At 44.3% G+C, this 16,454-nt stretch overlaps 1 protein-coding gene across 2 annotated transcripts in view; it reads left to right on the forward strand.

The window, feature by feature from the left end:
• The first annotated feature begins 516 nt into the window (after positions 1-516).
• LOC125160637 (solute carrier family 41 member 3-like) overlaps positions 517-16,454 on the forward strand; it is a 96,462-nt gene continuing 80,524 nt past the window's right edge. For both annotated transcript variants that reach the window (XM_047849777.1, XM_047849778.1), the window contains exon 1: positions 517-649. In XM_047849777.1, coding sequence (XP_047705733.1) covers positions 524-649 — 126 coding nt within the window. In that variant the 5' untranslated portion in view covers positions 517-523. The remainder of the gene's footprint in view (positions 650-16,454) is intronic.

Consider the following 16,454-nt stretch of genomic DNA (forward strand, 5'->3'; position numbering starts at 1 on the left):
CTACTTTTGCGTGAGTAAACATTTCTCATAATAAAGAAGTTAAACATAAGAACAAAATGGTATCCTGGAGAGCTGATGGAGCTCTGGCTGCAGGCGAAGCAGCTGTTCCTTAAGAATGGCTGGTCTTCACACACCCTTTACAGATGGGATCCTCATTTCACAGCCCTAAACTCGGTTTCCTTCTTTGTAAACTAGGCCTCAGCATATGACCTTCCCGCAAGGGCTGTTGCCAGCATTGAGCATTGACTGCAACAAAGGAGGAGAGGAGCTTGGCACTCTCAGGAAGTGTTCAGTTTTACCCAGACTGGAAATGACTTCTGGCTACGCTTGTCCCCACCACAAAGTCCAAACTCCTGGGCCCGGGGGTGGAGTCTGCGAGGCCCTGCTTTCCAGCGAAGTGGGGGTCAGACACCGCGACCTTGCAGCGGGGGCACCCGGGGCCCGCCTCCCTCGGGCCCTGGGCGTCAGGGCCCTGCCTCCAGAGCCGGCTCCGCCCAAGGCCCCGCCTAGGCCCGCCTTCGCCATGTTCTGCGGCGGCTGGGTATGGTGGCCTGAAGATCTGGCGTTCCCTGTTTCCTCATTGAGCCCTCCCCTTGGCCCGCGCGCCTTCTGCTCGCCTCTTGCGCGCTGCTGCCCGGGAGGGGATCGGGTAAACATGGCGCTGCGCCCCAAGCGGGCCTGGGCAGGGGTGCGGGAAGTCTGGGGTAAAGCGGCGATAGAGTCCAAAGGGGGCGGTCTGGGTGGGTGGACATGTCACACTGAGGAGGCCCGGCCCTGGGGAAGCGCTGGGGTTGGGGCGCGGAGTGGGGGATGAGCAGTAGAGGGAGTAAACCCAGGGCCTTTGGAGGGGGACCTCGGGACGGGGTGGGGCACACCTGGAAAGTCCGGGGCCTGGGCAACGCAGAAGAGGACGTGAACCCAGAGCGGGGGGGAGTCCGGTGGGAGGCCAGGGGCCTGCAAGAAGGCGAAAATAAGGGAAAACGGGAAGGGGAAAGAGAAAGTGGTCCCAGAGGGGCCTTGGGCAGAGGGGGCGCCTGGGAAGGTATCCAGGTAAGGGCCCAGGGCAGGGTCCTGGATGACAGACCTGGGATGGAGGGAGACAAACCCAGGGCCCAAGGCAGGTTTGGTGCCTGGGGCGAGGGCGGGGAGGCGGGGGGAAATCCAGACTGAGGGTTGGGCAAGTCTTCACGAATTTCTGAGGCTCTCTCTCCTGCATATCCAGTATCTTGGCTTACTAGGCCTGCTGTCCCCCCACCTACTTATCAGAAACTACCCAGGTGGGTATTCCAGCTGATTCTGATGCCGCTATAATTTAAGAGGCACTGGTCTGAAACATTAGAGCTTTGAGGGATTTGAAGTGGGAGAACCAGCCAGGTGCCCTGTGATGCAAGTGCATTATTACATTTAATCTTCACAGCCTTGTGAAGTTGGTGCTCTTGTCCCCATTTAACAGATGAGGCACAGAAATTTCACTTTTCCAAGGACCAGCATCTAGGAAGAGGAAGAGCTGGGATTCAGACCCTCAGGGCAGACTCCAGGGTGCTCCCACTGAACCAGGTCTCCTATAAAACTACCAGAGGTAGTTTGGCCTCACAGCAGGTAGTGGGCAGCTGAGTGGAGCCGATCGGTTCCAGCATTTTGGCTGTGCAGTGAAGAGTTAGGACTGGCCTGTCTCTTGCCTTGTGGTGAGCACTGGTTTGTATGAGGTCCCGGTGACCAGGTCTCAGACCTGATGTGTTGGCCCCAGGGTGCCCAAAGGCCCTAGATTCAAGGCCAGCTTCTCCCTGACTCATGGGGAGGCTGCGCATCAGTGTCCTCCTCAGTCTGATGGGTACAGACTCCCCAGGAGGCATCTGCAAGAGCAATGACCTTACAGATTCCTGTGACTGGCAGCCAGGTGGGCCCAGGTCCCCCTGCCCAGCCCTTCTCAAGGCCTGCGCCCGAGGAAGGGGCTCCAAGCACACGGGCTGTGCAGGGCTCTCACTCCACACTCTGACACCTTGGCAGGGTCTGACACCTTAGTACTTCTTTGTTGTGGGGGCCTGTCCTGGGGCACCGCCTCCATATTGTGTCCTCTGGGGGAAAGGCTGGGTGGGAACCTCTGCCCTGGAGTCAGTGCCACCCCCCCAGTTCTCCCCCTCTCTGGGGGCTACAGGACAGGGTTTTCCTGCATCCACAGCCCACTCTCCCAACAGAGGCCGCCTTCACCAGCAGGCCTGTCCTTCAGGACCTGGTGTGTTCATCTGTACTCATTTCTGTTGATGCAAATGACATCTGAACACATTCTCCTTCTGACACACACCCATGTTCCCAAGGAAGCTGAGTGCCCTTGACTACCATCCACAGGGTTGTGAGGTCCCTGCTGGGGGATCACAGAGGCCCCACACTGTAAGGGGCACAGGGTAGGTGGGAATGCCTGATGGGTGCTGACCACACTGGGCCTCTGGTGCACGTTTGATGAGTTTAGAGGGCATTCTTCAGTGTGCTTCCCTCACACAAGTTTCTTCTGGAACTGTTCTGTGTGGTCCCCATAGCTCTGCCCTACACCTTGAGAGGAGGCCTCTTTCTTAGCAGTCAGGGAACCCTTCAGTTTAGCTCGGCTGCTGGCACTTGCCTCCTGGTGCCTACCTGGTTTCTTGGCATATTTAGAAACTCATTTGTATTCTGTCTGAATCCAACCGCCATGAGTGAGTCATCCAGAGGGTTTTACTTATTTTGGGAGGAGAGAACGAAGCTTTGTGGTTCATGCTTCTCTAATTGTCTAGTGTTTGTAAACGCTTTTGGGCCTCTTTATTTTTTTAATGTTTATTTTTGAGAGAGAGAGACAGATGGAGCATGAGCAGGGGAGGGGCAAAGAGGGAGGGAGACACAGAATGTGAAGCAGGCTCCAGGCTCTGAGCCTTCAGCACAGAGCCTGACATGGGGCTTGAACTCATAGCTGTGAGACCATGACCTGAGCCAAAGTCAGACACTTAGCATACTGAGATACCCAGGCTCCCCATTGGGCCTCTTTTTAATTGGTTATCTTGTCTGATCTGTGCCCTTCAGCTGGTGAGCCTTCCAGCTCCCTGGTTATCCTGTGACTGTGGTGATGGGTGATTTCTCCTCCCCTTCCTCTGGTTCCTGCTTTTCCCAGCACTGTCTTGACTTTTCCACTCCTTCCTGCTTACATGCGTGAGTCTTCCTGAAGCGATGCAATTGTGATTAAGTTGTCAAAAGCAGCTGACTAAAGTCAACAAAGGAAGGATTCTCTGGTAGGCTGTATCTCATCCTTTGCTGACTTTAATTAGTGAATGATTTTGTCTGCTGATTTATTTTGTTCATTATTGGCTTTATACATTTTGTATTAATTTAACTTTTCTGTTTTGATATCATAATGAATTCATGGTCCTTTGCAGACTCAACTTGTGAAGTGGTAACTATACTATATTATTATTAGATGCTGAAGTTGTCACCGATTGACAGTGGTAGTCTGTTTACAATTTTGTTCCTTTGTCATTTTAGTCCCTCCTCTGACACCTTTGAAAGCATCTTATTTTCTAGCAACCCCAGAGGGTTCCAGAGCCGTCTCATCTTTTCTCCTGCCCCAAGTTATGGGATTCATTGTCCTCCAAGAGTCCTGTTTTGAGTATTAGACATGAAAATCTGAGTGCAGAGATAGATGGCCCCCAGGCTAGGGGAACATGTTGTTGCTTTGGACTACTTTTAGAAGTGTCAGAGCCAGAAAATACATCTTGTTTTAAGGTTAGAGTTCACATGGACTTCCAGCGTTTTGATGCTCTGTACCCAACTATCTTTGAAATACATAGTGTCACGGGCAGCTAAGATTTTTCTCCCACATTGGCAGTCCTAAGCTCAGCACCATCTCTCACCCCCAGAGGAGGGCAGCTAAACTGTAAATGAAATCACAGAGCTGGAACATTGTCAGTTATCTTTTGATGCATAACAAAGTACTGCCAAACCTAGGGACTTAAACAGACAGTGATTTATCATTTCTCAATGTTCTGTGGTTTGCTGGGGTGTATCTTTGGCTTCACGGGGGTCATCTGGCATCACTCAGGGGCCCTGATCCCTTTTTAGTGGGGGAAGCAACAGAGTTGTCTTTTGAAAACATAAACAGTCACTCTGAGGAAGAAGCATGTACTCCTTGCTCTGCCTGTAAGACCCTAGGTGACTGGCTGCCTTGTCCTCCTTTCCTGCCATCCTCTTGTATCTACATACCCCAGACTTGTTGGCCTCTTTGCCTTTCCTTCCTTGGAAGCACCAAATTTGCCCTACCTCAGTGCCTCTGTACTCAGTGTTGTCTGCTTGCAGGGCTCCTCCCCTAGATCTTTGCACAGTTGGCTTTTTTTTTTTAAGTTTTATTTATGTATTTTTTTAGTAATTGCTACCCCCAGTGTGAGGCTCAAACTTGCAACTCCTAGATCAAGAGCTGCATGCTTTTCTGACTGAGCCAGCCAGGCACCCCTGCACAGGGGAAATTTTTTTATACTTAGGGTTCATTAAAATGTCACCCTCTCTTCTTGAGTCTTTGATCCTCCATCCACACCCTACCCTACACTTTCCCAGGATAGTCCCTGTCAATTCACAGTATTTATCTTTTTCACTTACTTGTTCTCTTGTTTATTTCTGTCTCTGCCTCTAGAATACAAATTTCCTGAGAGCAGGACCTTTATCTGTCTTGCTTTCCACTGCATTTTTGGTGCCTAGAAAACTCCTTGCATAAAAGGAAGGAACAAAACATTTGTTGAATGGATGATAAATCATTCATGCACCAAAGGAGGAGAGGGATGAATAGGTGGAGCACAGAGGATTTTTAGGGGAGTGTAACTACTGTGTGTGATATAATGATGGATGCATGTCATTCTACATTTGTCCAAACCCATCAACTGTACAACACAGGAATGACCCCTACTGTAAACTGGACTTGGGGTGATCATGATGTGCCAGTGTGGGTTCATCAGTTGTAACATGCTCCTGTCTCGTGTGGGATGTTGGGGGCAGGGGTATATGGGAATTCTGTGTACAGTCCTCTCAATTTCTCTGCGAACCTAAGACTGCTCTAAAAAATAAAGGTTTTTTTTTTCTTTTTTTTTTTTAATAGTGCACATCCATTGGGAAGAAGTCTGAACAATATAGACTTACTATAAAGTCCAGAGGATTATATCCATACCTTCTGTACCCCAAGCCCTTTCTGTTTATATCCGCGCCTCTTGTGTTGACTGGCTGGGTGGCTGTGATGCCTTTCATGGGAAAGATGAGATTAAGAGGTGGAATGGGGAAACTGCAAGCTCTGTGTTAGGCCAAGGGTGCCTGAAATGACTCTCAGACCGCTGAGTGGGAAGTTGGCTCTCCGTGTCTGGATCCTGGGCTGAGGGCCGAGCCGGGAGACGTGATTGGGAGGTAGTAGCAGTGTATCATTGTTACTTCAGGCTTGGGACTGGGGGAGGTCCACACACAGGCTGTAGACAGAAGACAAGTGAGGAGAGTCTGGAGTGTCAGCGTTAGAGATCAGAGGGAGAAGCCACACCAGGAAAAGAGACAGGACACCCGTGGAGTAGGACAAAATGAGGCATGCATGGAAACCTGGGAAGGGCTGCCAGATAAAACACAGAATTTGAGAGAATCAGTGACTCACTTTTCAGCATAAGTATGTCCCATTTTACCTGCAAAATCTGGCAACCCTAAGCTGGAAGAAGAATGGTGTGACATTGTATCAGCCTTTCCACAGTGATGCTACAGGCCAGGAATGCCTGCTGGTACTATACTACTTGTGGTGATCCCCTTGCGGGTTCCCCTCCTGGAGCCATTGTTGAAGTTGGATCAGCCTTTGTGGTTCTTGTTATATTATTGCAGGAAGTGCCTTAGCACAGTCATCAGGGAACTTTGGAGAACAAGATTTATTACTCACAGGTCCTGGAAGGTCCATGGCATGCCCGAGGGCCACTCAGCCACACAGTGCAGTCTAAGGTAGAGAGAGAGGGAGGGTGTGTGGGTCTGGAGCTCTGCATTTATTGGGACAGGATAACTAGGGTTTCATGGGTTCACTGATTATCGGATGGCTTAAAACATGAGAGCAAGAAGTTGGATAAGGGAAGGGAGCAGCAGAGTCACTCAAGCAGTCAGTGATCTAAATTACCCAGGACTTGCTAAAAGGGGAGCTTCATGGGTTGGGGTGACCTTCTGGGGTTGATTTGCTAGGAGCTGCCTTTGAAATGGATGCCTCAGCAATCAAAGGCTTCTTGACATGCACACACTAGGAGCCCAGGAGAAACAAAATCGGTCCCAGCACCATTAACCTAGCCTTTATTGTAGAGTGCTGAACAAAGGAAGACTCCAGAAGAGCCTTTTAACAAGGGGGAGGTGGGCAGAATGTTTTAAAGGCTTTAGGGGGAAGGTATTTGTCAGAGTTACTGTAGATGTAGCAGGAAGGGGGCAGCACCAGTGTGGCCATTTTCGGAAATGAGAGCAGGGCGTTGTTCTTGATGGTCAGCAGCTCTTCTGTGCAGGCTGGACTGGACTTTATCAGGAGGGAGGAGAAGGGATGAAAAAGGAGCAGGGGCTAAAGCCACATGCAAGAGGGGTGAGGGGCACACTGCGGGGACAAGGATGTGGGGAGGCCACGGTGGGCAAGTCTCAAGTCCTTGAGTCTCTCATACCCTAGTGAATCTGGCTGAGACGTTGGGCACACTGAGGTCTGTGGGGATTGTTTGGCATCGTGCAGGTGACCGCTGGTCTCGGCAAGGACCACGTGTGCAGGAAGGAGCCAAATGGGTATTGAGCACAGAGGCAAGGACATAGAGACAGTATGGACATGTCTCTTTCACTGTGCCCTGAAAGGGAGGAGAGAAATAGGGTACAAGCTAGAGGATGGCTTGGGGTCCAGGGAACTTATTTGAGAGACAGATTCTCGTGCAAGGTCCTATTGTTGGAGGATCCCGCAGAGGGAGTGCGGAGAAACTGAAAAGGCAGGAAAGGAGACCCTTGCTAATGCTAGTTCTTGAGAAGGCCAAGGTGGGCTCCAGGGCCCAGGGGAGAGGCAGTGATAGCCCTTCTCAGGATTTGTGAGCATAAAGGATATGAAGGGCTGCTGCATGGGTCCCTGGGTAGCTGTGTCTATTTTTTTTTTTTTTAAAGAGATTAAGTATCTGGCACTGCAGGGACCCAGGGACTGCCCCCTCCCCAACCCTATTCTACTAAGCATCCTTTCTTCCCTTGGGTTTGAAGGGAGCCACATAGGATAGCAGAATGGGGACCTGAGACCCTATTGATTGTTCTGTATGTGGCTCCGGATGAGGTTTTGGGGTGATAGTGGGGCTCAAGGGATCCAGACCCAACGGCCAAGAAAGACTTCTTGAAGATGTCTTTGGTGCAAAAAGGTGATTTTATTGAAGCACGAGGACAGGACCCATGGGTAGGAAGAGCTGCCTGGGACCATGAGGAGAGACTGGGGGAGGTAAAGTCCAGGGGAAGTTTCCAGTGAGATTTTCATATGCCAAAGAAGACTCCTAGGATACCAGAGGCCTAGCCATTGTCGAGCTAAGCTGGTTTTTCCCTGTAGCAAAGCATTAGCTCCAAAGAGTTCCTGGAGAAACGTTTTATTCTGCCAGCCTCAAGTAATTGTCAGTGGGCTGCAGGTTATTAGGAAATTTAGTTCTATATGCCATTTCCTTCTGCCTTTGTTTCCCACATCAGCTCCCAGTGGTGGTAGGACTGGGACTCTTCCCCTCCACCCCCCAGCACCATTACCTGCCTCCCCACTGTGGCCAGGCCTCCTATGTGTGCCTGACTCAGTTTACCACTGTTGCTGCACAGCTTGTGGTGAATTTAAAAAGAATGGTTGGTTCGCCTCAAGGTTCAGGCTCAGAGGGTCTAGGGCAAGAAAGCCACTGGGAAGATGGAGTGTGGGCCTCAGTCCGAATGAATGACCTGGGCCTGGACCAACGAGGTAAGGGTGACTTCTGTAGGGGAAGAACCAGGGCAGGAGCCAGGGTGGTACCTCTGTAGCAAGAAGAGCAGACATTTCCTGTTTTGCTGCTGGTCTGCTGTAAAGCCTTTAGGAGGGGGGACTCATGGTGTAATACGTAATTTCCATCTTCTTTTTTTTTTGTAGTTTATTGCTTTTTTAAGCTGAGCAAAGCCTGCCTTCACCCAGGTTCTGTAGCCTTGTGTGTGTGGACTGTTCTACCTTCAATCGTGTCCCCAAAGATGTGAGGCTTCTCCTGTGTCCTCCTTACTCATTGCTCACAGCTCAGGCTGTCCTCACAGGCCCAGCATCTCTGTTGACTTAATAAAAGTGCTGTACTCAGTGCAGGGCCCCTGGTCCCTTGCCAATGGGGGTCTGGGGCTGGTGGCCTTGGGCTGGATAGGAGTTAAAACATGTAGCGACTTGTCCCTGCTGTGTTCTTTCCTCTATTCTTCCTCAGTCTATAAATCCTCTGGCAAAAAAGGTTTTACCAACCACTGGGTGAACTATCAAGGATGACATGAGAAATTACATAAAAATTATATCCATGCTAAAAATAGGGGTGGACAGATGTATACATTTTATGAAATAAAACGACCCAGTATCTAGGACATTGATTTAAAAAAATAGCACGTGTGTGTGTGTGTGTGTGTACACATTGGAAGGATATACACTAGATTTAGCATTAGTTATTTGGGGGCAGTAACATTGTCAGTGATTTAAACATCCTTATTTACATCTCTGTGTGTCTAAATTATATTTCTTATTAACACATTACTTTTGTGTTAAAAAGCAATCCGGTTTTGGTTTTGTTTTTTTTTTTTTTTTTTTTTTGGAAAGGGATGGTTCTTCAGGAGTAGAATAGATGGATTGTGGTTCTACAGCATAGCTGAATGCAAGAATCTTCATGTCAGGTAAAAGACACCACACCTGAAGAATAAGTGGAATGTGACTATTGATCTAAATTGCAATGTAAGCACAACACTGTTATTTAGGGCTGTATTCTTAGTTGGTAACACTAAATAAGGATGATACAGAAACTGAGGAGTGATTCTTTCCAGAGTTTGGACAGTCACCCCTGTGATAAGGAATAAAGGTTATTGTTAGGGGCTCAGAATTTGGGAAGCTGCTAGTGTTCTGCTTCTTCACCTATTCCATAAATAATTCATGAATTTTTTTATTTATTTGTAAATCACATACCATAAAATTTGCCCCTTCAAAATGTATAATTCAGGAGAACAGAAGACACACGTTCACACAAAACCTGCATATGTTCTATGTTCATGTAATAGCCAAAAAGTAAAAAAAGTTCATGACATGGTAAATGGATAAACCAAATGTGTTCTATCCATACAGTGGAATATTATTTGGCCATAAAAAGGAGTGAAGTACTCATTGATGTAACAACATCAGTGAACCTGAAAAACATTATGCTAAGTGGTGTCTTTTTGACTTGTATTTTCCTAACAACTGATGTTGAGCATCTTTTAATGTGCTTATTGGCCATTCTCCTTTGCCAGTTTTTAAATTGGATTTATTGTTGAGTTGTAAGTATTCTTTATAAATTTGGGATACTAGATGCTTATCAGATTACATGGCAAATATTCTCTCTCTTTATGTGGATTGTCTTTTTACTTTATTGATAGTGTCCCACAAAACTTAAATTTTGATGAAGTCCAATTTATTTAATTTTTCTTTGATTTCTTTTACTTTAGATATCGTGTCTAAGAAACCATTACCTAATCCAAAGTCACTAAAACTTATACCTACGTTTTCTTTTAAATGTTTTATAGTTTTAGCTGTTAGGTTTAGGGCTTTGGACCATTTTGTGTTAGTTTTTGTATATGGTTTGAGGTAGGAGTCTAAACACATGATTTTGCATATGGATATCCGGTTATTTTGGCACCATTTTTGAAGAGGCTCTTCTCTTCCCATTAAATAGCCTTGGCATCCTGGCTGAAAATCAATTGAACACAGGTGCATGGGTTTATTTGTGGATTCTCAACTCTATTTCATTGATCTATATTTTGATTTTTTTAAAAACGTTTATTTTTGAGACAGAGAGAGACAGAGCATGAATGGGGGAGGGTCAGAGAGAGAGGGAGACACAGAATCTGAAACAGGCTCCAGGCTCTGAGCGGTCAGCACAGAGCCTGACGCGGGGCTTGAACTCACGGACCGTGAGATCATGACCTGAGCCGAAGTCGGCTGCTTAACCGACTGAGCCACCCAGGTGCCCCATCTATATTTTGATTTTAAAATTTTTTTTTTTTCAACGTTTATTTATTTTTGGGACAGAGAGAGACAGAGCATGAACCGGGGAGGGGCAGAGAGAGAGGGAGACACAGAATCGGAAACAGGCTCCAGGCTCTGAGCCATCAGCCCAGAGCCCGACGCGGGGCTCGAACTCACGGACCGCGAGATCGTGACCTGGCTGAAGTCGGACGCTTAACCGACTGCGCCACCCAGGCGCCCCTATATTTTGATTTTAATACCAGTACTATACTGTCTTGATTATTGTAGCTTTATAGTAAGTTTTGAAATCAGGAAGTATATTCTTTTTTTCAAGATTGTTTAAAATTCTGGCTCTCTTGCATTTCCGTATGGATTTTAGGATTAGCTTGTCATTTTTGTGAAAAAGATGAATATAATTTTGTAGGAACGCATTGGATTTGTAGATCAGTTTGAGAAATATCACCATCTTAACAATATAAGTCTTTCAGTCCATGAGCACAAGATATCTTTTCATTTTATTAGGTTTCTCAAAATTCCTTTCAATCGTGCTTTATAGTTTTCAGGGTAAAAGTTTTTATACTTTTTTTTGGTTACCTTTATCCTTTAAGTATTTTATTCTTTTTGATGCTATTGCAGATGTAGTTTTCTTAGTTTATTAGATTGTTCATTGCTAGTGTATAGAAATAAAACTGACTTTTAAAAAATTGATCTTGTATCCTACAGCCTTGCTGAAGTTGTATGTGTGTGTGTGTATTCCTCAGAATGTTCTATGTACAAGATCATGTCATCTGTAAACAGAGTTAGTTTTACTTCTTCCATTCCAATTTGGATGCTTTTTATTTCATTTCTTGCCTGATTGTGCTGGATACAACTTCAAGTACAATGTCATAGGACAGGAGTGGCAAAAACAGGTATCCTTGTCTTGTCCCTCATGTTAAGGGGGATGCTTTCAATCTTTCACCATTAAGTTTGTTAACCGAGGGTTTCTCATAAACTTTATCAGATTGAAATAATTCCCTTAAATTCCTAGTGATTTTTTTTTAGTGTTTATGAAAGTGTTGGATATTGCTGAATGCTCTTCTGATCTATTAAGTGAATCATGTTTTTTTTTCTTCCTCCATTCAATTAATATGGTGTAATACATTGATTTTCACAAATTGAACCGACTTTGCATTCCTGAGGTAAATCCCACTTGGTCATGTTGTATAAGACTTTTTATATGCCACATAAATCACTTTGTTAGTATTTTGTTGAGGAGTTTTGTGTGTATATTTATAAGGCTCTTATACTGGTCTGTAGTTTTCTTAGGTTGGCTCTGTCTGATTTTGGTATCAGGCAAATGTTCCCACTTCATCAGTTTCTTTGGGAGTGTGTGAAGGATGGTGTTAATTCTTTTTTAAATGCTTGGTAAACTGGGGCGCCTGGGTGGCGCAGTCGGTTAAGCGTCCGACTTCAGCCAGGTCACGATCTCGCGGTCCGTGAGTTCGAGCCCCGCGTCGGGCTCTGGGCTGATGGCTCAGAGCCTGGAGCCTGTTTCCGATTCTGTGTCTCCCTCTCTCTCTCTGCCCCTCCCCCGTTCATGCTCTGTCTCTCTCTGTCCCAAAAATAAATAAACGTTGAAAAAAAAAAATTAAAAAAAAAAAAATAAAAAAAATAAATGCTTGGTAAACTTCATCAGTGAAGCCATCTGGTCTTGGACTTTGTGGGGGAATTTTTTGTATTGCTAATTCAATCTTGTAATTGTTACAGGTCTCTTAATTTTTTTATTTCTTCTTAATTAGTTTGTTAGTGTGTTTTTAGGAATTTATCCATCTCATCTAGATTTTCTAACGTCTTGGCATACAATTGTTCATAGTATTCCCTCATTATTGTCTTTATATTAGGTGAATGTGATAACCACTACACTACAGAAACAATTCTTTTTATATTTGTAAGTTCAGAAGTAGTGTTCCCTCTTAAATATTTACATCCTCGCTCTTTCTTGGTCAGTTTTAGCTAAAGGTTTATGTATTTTGTCAATCTTTCCAGAGACCCAACTGTTGGTTTTGTTGATTTTCTCTATGGTTTTTCTATTCTCTATTCCATTTATTACCACTCTAATCTTTATTGCTTCCCAGCCTCTACTTTTTTTGTGTTAGTTTAATCTTCTTTCTCATTTTTCTTAAGGTGAAAGATCAATTTATTAATATAAGCTTCTCTCTTTTATTTTTTGCTTTTTCATATATAAAGTTTAAGCACTGTATTCCCAGCATCCCATAAATTTTGGTATGCTATATTTTCATTTTAATTCATCCCCAAAATTTTATGATTCCCTCGTGATTTCTTCTTTGACCCTTTAGTTATTTGGGTGTGTTGTTTACACAAATTTGTGAATTTCCCAAATTTTCTTTTATTTATTTATAATTTTATTGCATTTTGTGTGTTTTTTATATGATGTGTGGTTTATCCTAGTGAATGTTCTGTATACATTGAAAATAATGTCTATTCTGCTATTGTTGGGTGGAATGTTCTATGCATGCATGATCTAATTTTTTTATAGTGTTCAAGTCTTCCCTTTTTTTGTCGATCTTCTGATTGTTCAGTAGATTATTGAAAGTAGAGTATTGAAGTCTTCTATTATTATTGAATTGTATTTCTCTCTCTCCAATTCTGTCAGGTTTTGCTTCATGTATTTTGTAGCTATATTGTAGGTGTATATAATTGTCATGTTTTTTGATAATTATTGATGCATTTACCATTATCAAATGCCCTTCTTTATCTATAGTAACAATTTTGTTTTAATGTCTCTTTGTCTGATGCTAGGAAAGTCACTCCCCCCCCCCTTTTTTTGGTTACTGTTTGCATGGTGTATGTTTTAAAAACCTTTTTACTTTCAACCAATCCATTTATATTTAGTGTAATTACTGATAAGATAGCATCCTGACATTTTCCCATTTGTTTTCTATATCTTACGGTTTCGTTATGTTCCTCTATCCTTCATTACTATCTTCTTTTGTATTAGTTGGATATTTTCTAATGTATTATTTTTATTCCATTGTTGTTTTAAAAAAATATATATTTTAGTTATTTTCTTAGTGATTGCTCTGAGGATTACAATTCCTTCCTTAGATAACATTGTAATTTAAATTAATAGCAACTTAATTTCACTAGTATATGAAACTTTGCTCCTATATAGCTCTGTTCTCTCCTACTTTGTGCTCCTCCTGTCATACAAATTACATTTGTGTATATTGTGTACCTATATATAGTGATTTATAATTACTGAATTATGCAGTTGTCTTTAAGTTGGATAAGAGAAAATAGAGTTACAATGCATTTATACATTTTTTTAAATTTTCCTATGTAGTTACCTTTACTAGTGTTCTTTATTTTTTATATGAATTTAAAGTACTATCTAGGTCCTTTCATTTCAGTCTCATGGTCTTTCTTTGGTGTTTCTTGTAGGGCAGGTGTGCTAGTGGCACATTCTCTTGGTTTTTGCTCATTTGGGAATCTCTTAATTTGTCCTTCATTTTTGAAGGATCCTTTTTCTGCTTTTCAGAACTGCTGGTGGAAGGTCTTATTCTTTCAGCACTTTGAACATGTCATCCCACTGCCTCTGTCCTCCATGGATTCCGATGTGAAGTAAGCTGTTAATCTTCCTGAGGAGTCCTTGTGCATGAAGAGTTGCTTCTCCCTGCTTTCAAGATTTTCTGTCCGTCTTTGACTTTTGGAAGATTGATAATGGTGTGTCTTGCGGTGGATCTCTTGTAATTTGTGCTCTTATATTCTACTTGTGATTTGTTGAGCTTCTTGAATATGGAAGTTTGATCGTATTTGGAAAGCTTTTGTGCATTAGGTCTTCAAATATTCTTTTGGACCCCTTTATTTTTTCATCCCTGAGACTCCCGTTATACGTGCTGGTGTGCTTGATGCTGTCCCAAGGGCCCTGAGGACTTGTTCATTTTTCTTCATTCTGTTTTCTTTCTTTTCTTCAGATTGGATAATTTCTGTTGACTTAGCTTTCAGTTCAGTTGTTCTTTATTCTCCCTGCTCAGATCAGCCATTGCACTCCTCTAGGGCCATTATATTTTACAACTCCAGAATTTTTATTTGGTTCTTCTTTAAAATAGTTTTTATCTCCTTGATATTCTCCATTTTGGTTAGACTCCATTTTTTTTACTTTATCTAGTTCTTCAGGGATGGTTGTTTAAGTTCTTTGAACATGTTACTGAACCAAGCTGGAACACTGGTGGAAAAACCAAGCGGCACTCAGTGGTCTTGGTGGGTTGGAGATTTATTTTACACTAGTGGGCTCAGAGGAGACTGTTTCGCCAAAGGTGTCAGCCCAGAATGCAAGTGGGGAGGGTAATTTATAGCCAACAGCCTCCATATCTGTGGGAGTTTTCACGCGCACAGCAAACAAAGGAAGAAGAAACTGGAGGAGGGGTCTCTAAGCTAGAGACCAGAGTTTGTTTTAGTCCAGTCAGCCATCTTTGGTGTACTTTATCCACTTCTCCAACATTCCCCCCACTTTGATACCTTTTAAAAAAATTTTTAGTAGGCATCACCTTTCAATTTTACAGGTTGGTACTCTCAGAAGGCTAAAATATACAGGTTGGCACTTTCGGAACGCTTGGAGTACTTTGGCAAGCAACAGTGTTTTCAATAAAACATACCATGGCATTCAGTATACAGGGGCCAATGGATACAAGTAAAATTATGGAGAGGAGGGGCCCTACCAGGGCAGGAAGCCAGGATGCCCAGTCTGTGAGATCCCATCCTTTCCATTGATTGATATTTTCCTGTTGTCTATGTTGAATTCTTTCCTTGAGTTCCTTAACCTTAGTTGTAACTATTCCTGACTGGTTTACGAAATAGCAACATTCCTCCCCCAGAAAGATACAAGTCCCTCCTTTTTCTGAAGTGAGGAGGTCCAGGGCTCACCTGTTTTAGAGGGTCACTGCTGCCAGAGAGTTTATTTGGCTTTGTAAGGTTACCAGAGAATCTGCCACCTGTTCCATGTCTTCATTTAGCTCTTGAGATAGTCTATGGTATAGTCCTATGGATGAACCTATGCCCCCTATTCCAGTTCCTATTCCTGTCGCAATTCCTGCTGCTATCAGAATGGGTAGCAGGATTGCCCATTTAGCCCAGGAGGTGGGGCTAAAAGTTGTTAGGAGCTGATCTTCAGTGTATACGGATATCTCTGGGGTTAGGAAGATGAAATAACATCTCTGAGTCCAGTTGGCCTGTAAGCATTGGTAGGCCAAATTAGAGCATAGATAGAACACCCCAGGGGTTGAACATAGGGTTGTATTCCTCTTTAAGGTTATATTTCTTCCGTATAGAGAGGTACCGTTCATACCTTCAGGGACAGATTAGATTGTTGGCATTTGTGAGATGGATCCCAGTGGCCAGGGGTCCAATTAAGACAGAAATGTTGGTTTTGAGATTTTCAGGAGCTTCCTAGGTAAAAGGGATAGGAGGGGCTAAGTAAGCCCTCCTGCTGAGGGGAAGCACATCCAGCAGGTTTGGGTGTGATTATCTATTTTATGGAGGACTGGTAAGGTAGTGTTAGTCCAATGTTGGAGTGGGGAATTGGTAAGCATCTGATTGAGGGCTGAAAGGCTCAAACCCTGGTAGGCTACCGGGGGAGTGGTCACCTTTATGGCTTATATTACCCTGTTCTGGGTATCCTTTATAACCTTTTGAAGGGCCCTGTCCTGTATCTCTTCCCTGCCCGAGATTCCCCCATTGAGGAAGGTAAGTGTAACAAGACTTCCCTCTTTGGAAGCCCTTGTTGTCACATGGGTTCCTGACATTTTGGGTTATCTCTACAGTCCAATACTTAGTCCTTGGGGCACCAGGTAACTGACAGAGAGTGGGTGGTTTTCCCTTGTAGCAATCTTTGTGGAGGGAGGTGAAGGCGCTGAACGCCCTTGACTCCCTTATTGTCATATAGCCATCCTGGGGGCAAAGTGGGTAAGCAGCAGTTGTGAATGTGAGAGAGGTTATCATAATATACAGGCAATACTTAATAATCCTCCCATCCAGAGGAGGTATGTGAGACCCAGCATGCATCTTTTGTCCCATCTCTAGCTTGTTGGTGCAGTCTCTATTAGCCCAACAGTAAGAAGTTAGATGAGGGCTATGACACCAATGAGGGGCAAGGGCTGGCAGAGTTGCATCCAAACCCCTGGGCTCAGTCCACATATTGATTCCTTAAGCTTCTGTCACGCAGGCCAGCCAACTTCCAGGGTGTGGCTGGAGC

This window comes from Prionailurus viverrinus, chromosome A2 (assembly GCF_022837055.1).
Source record: "Prionailurus viverrinus isolate Anna chromosome A2, UM_Priviv_1.0, whole genome shotgun sequence".
NCBI classification, from domain to species: Eukaryota; Metazoa; Chordata; class Mammalia; order Carnivora; family Felidae; genus Prionailurus; species Prionailurus viverrinus.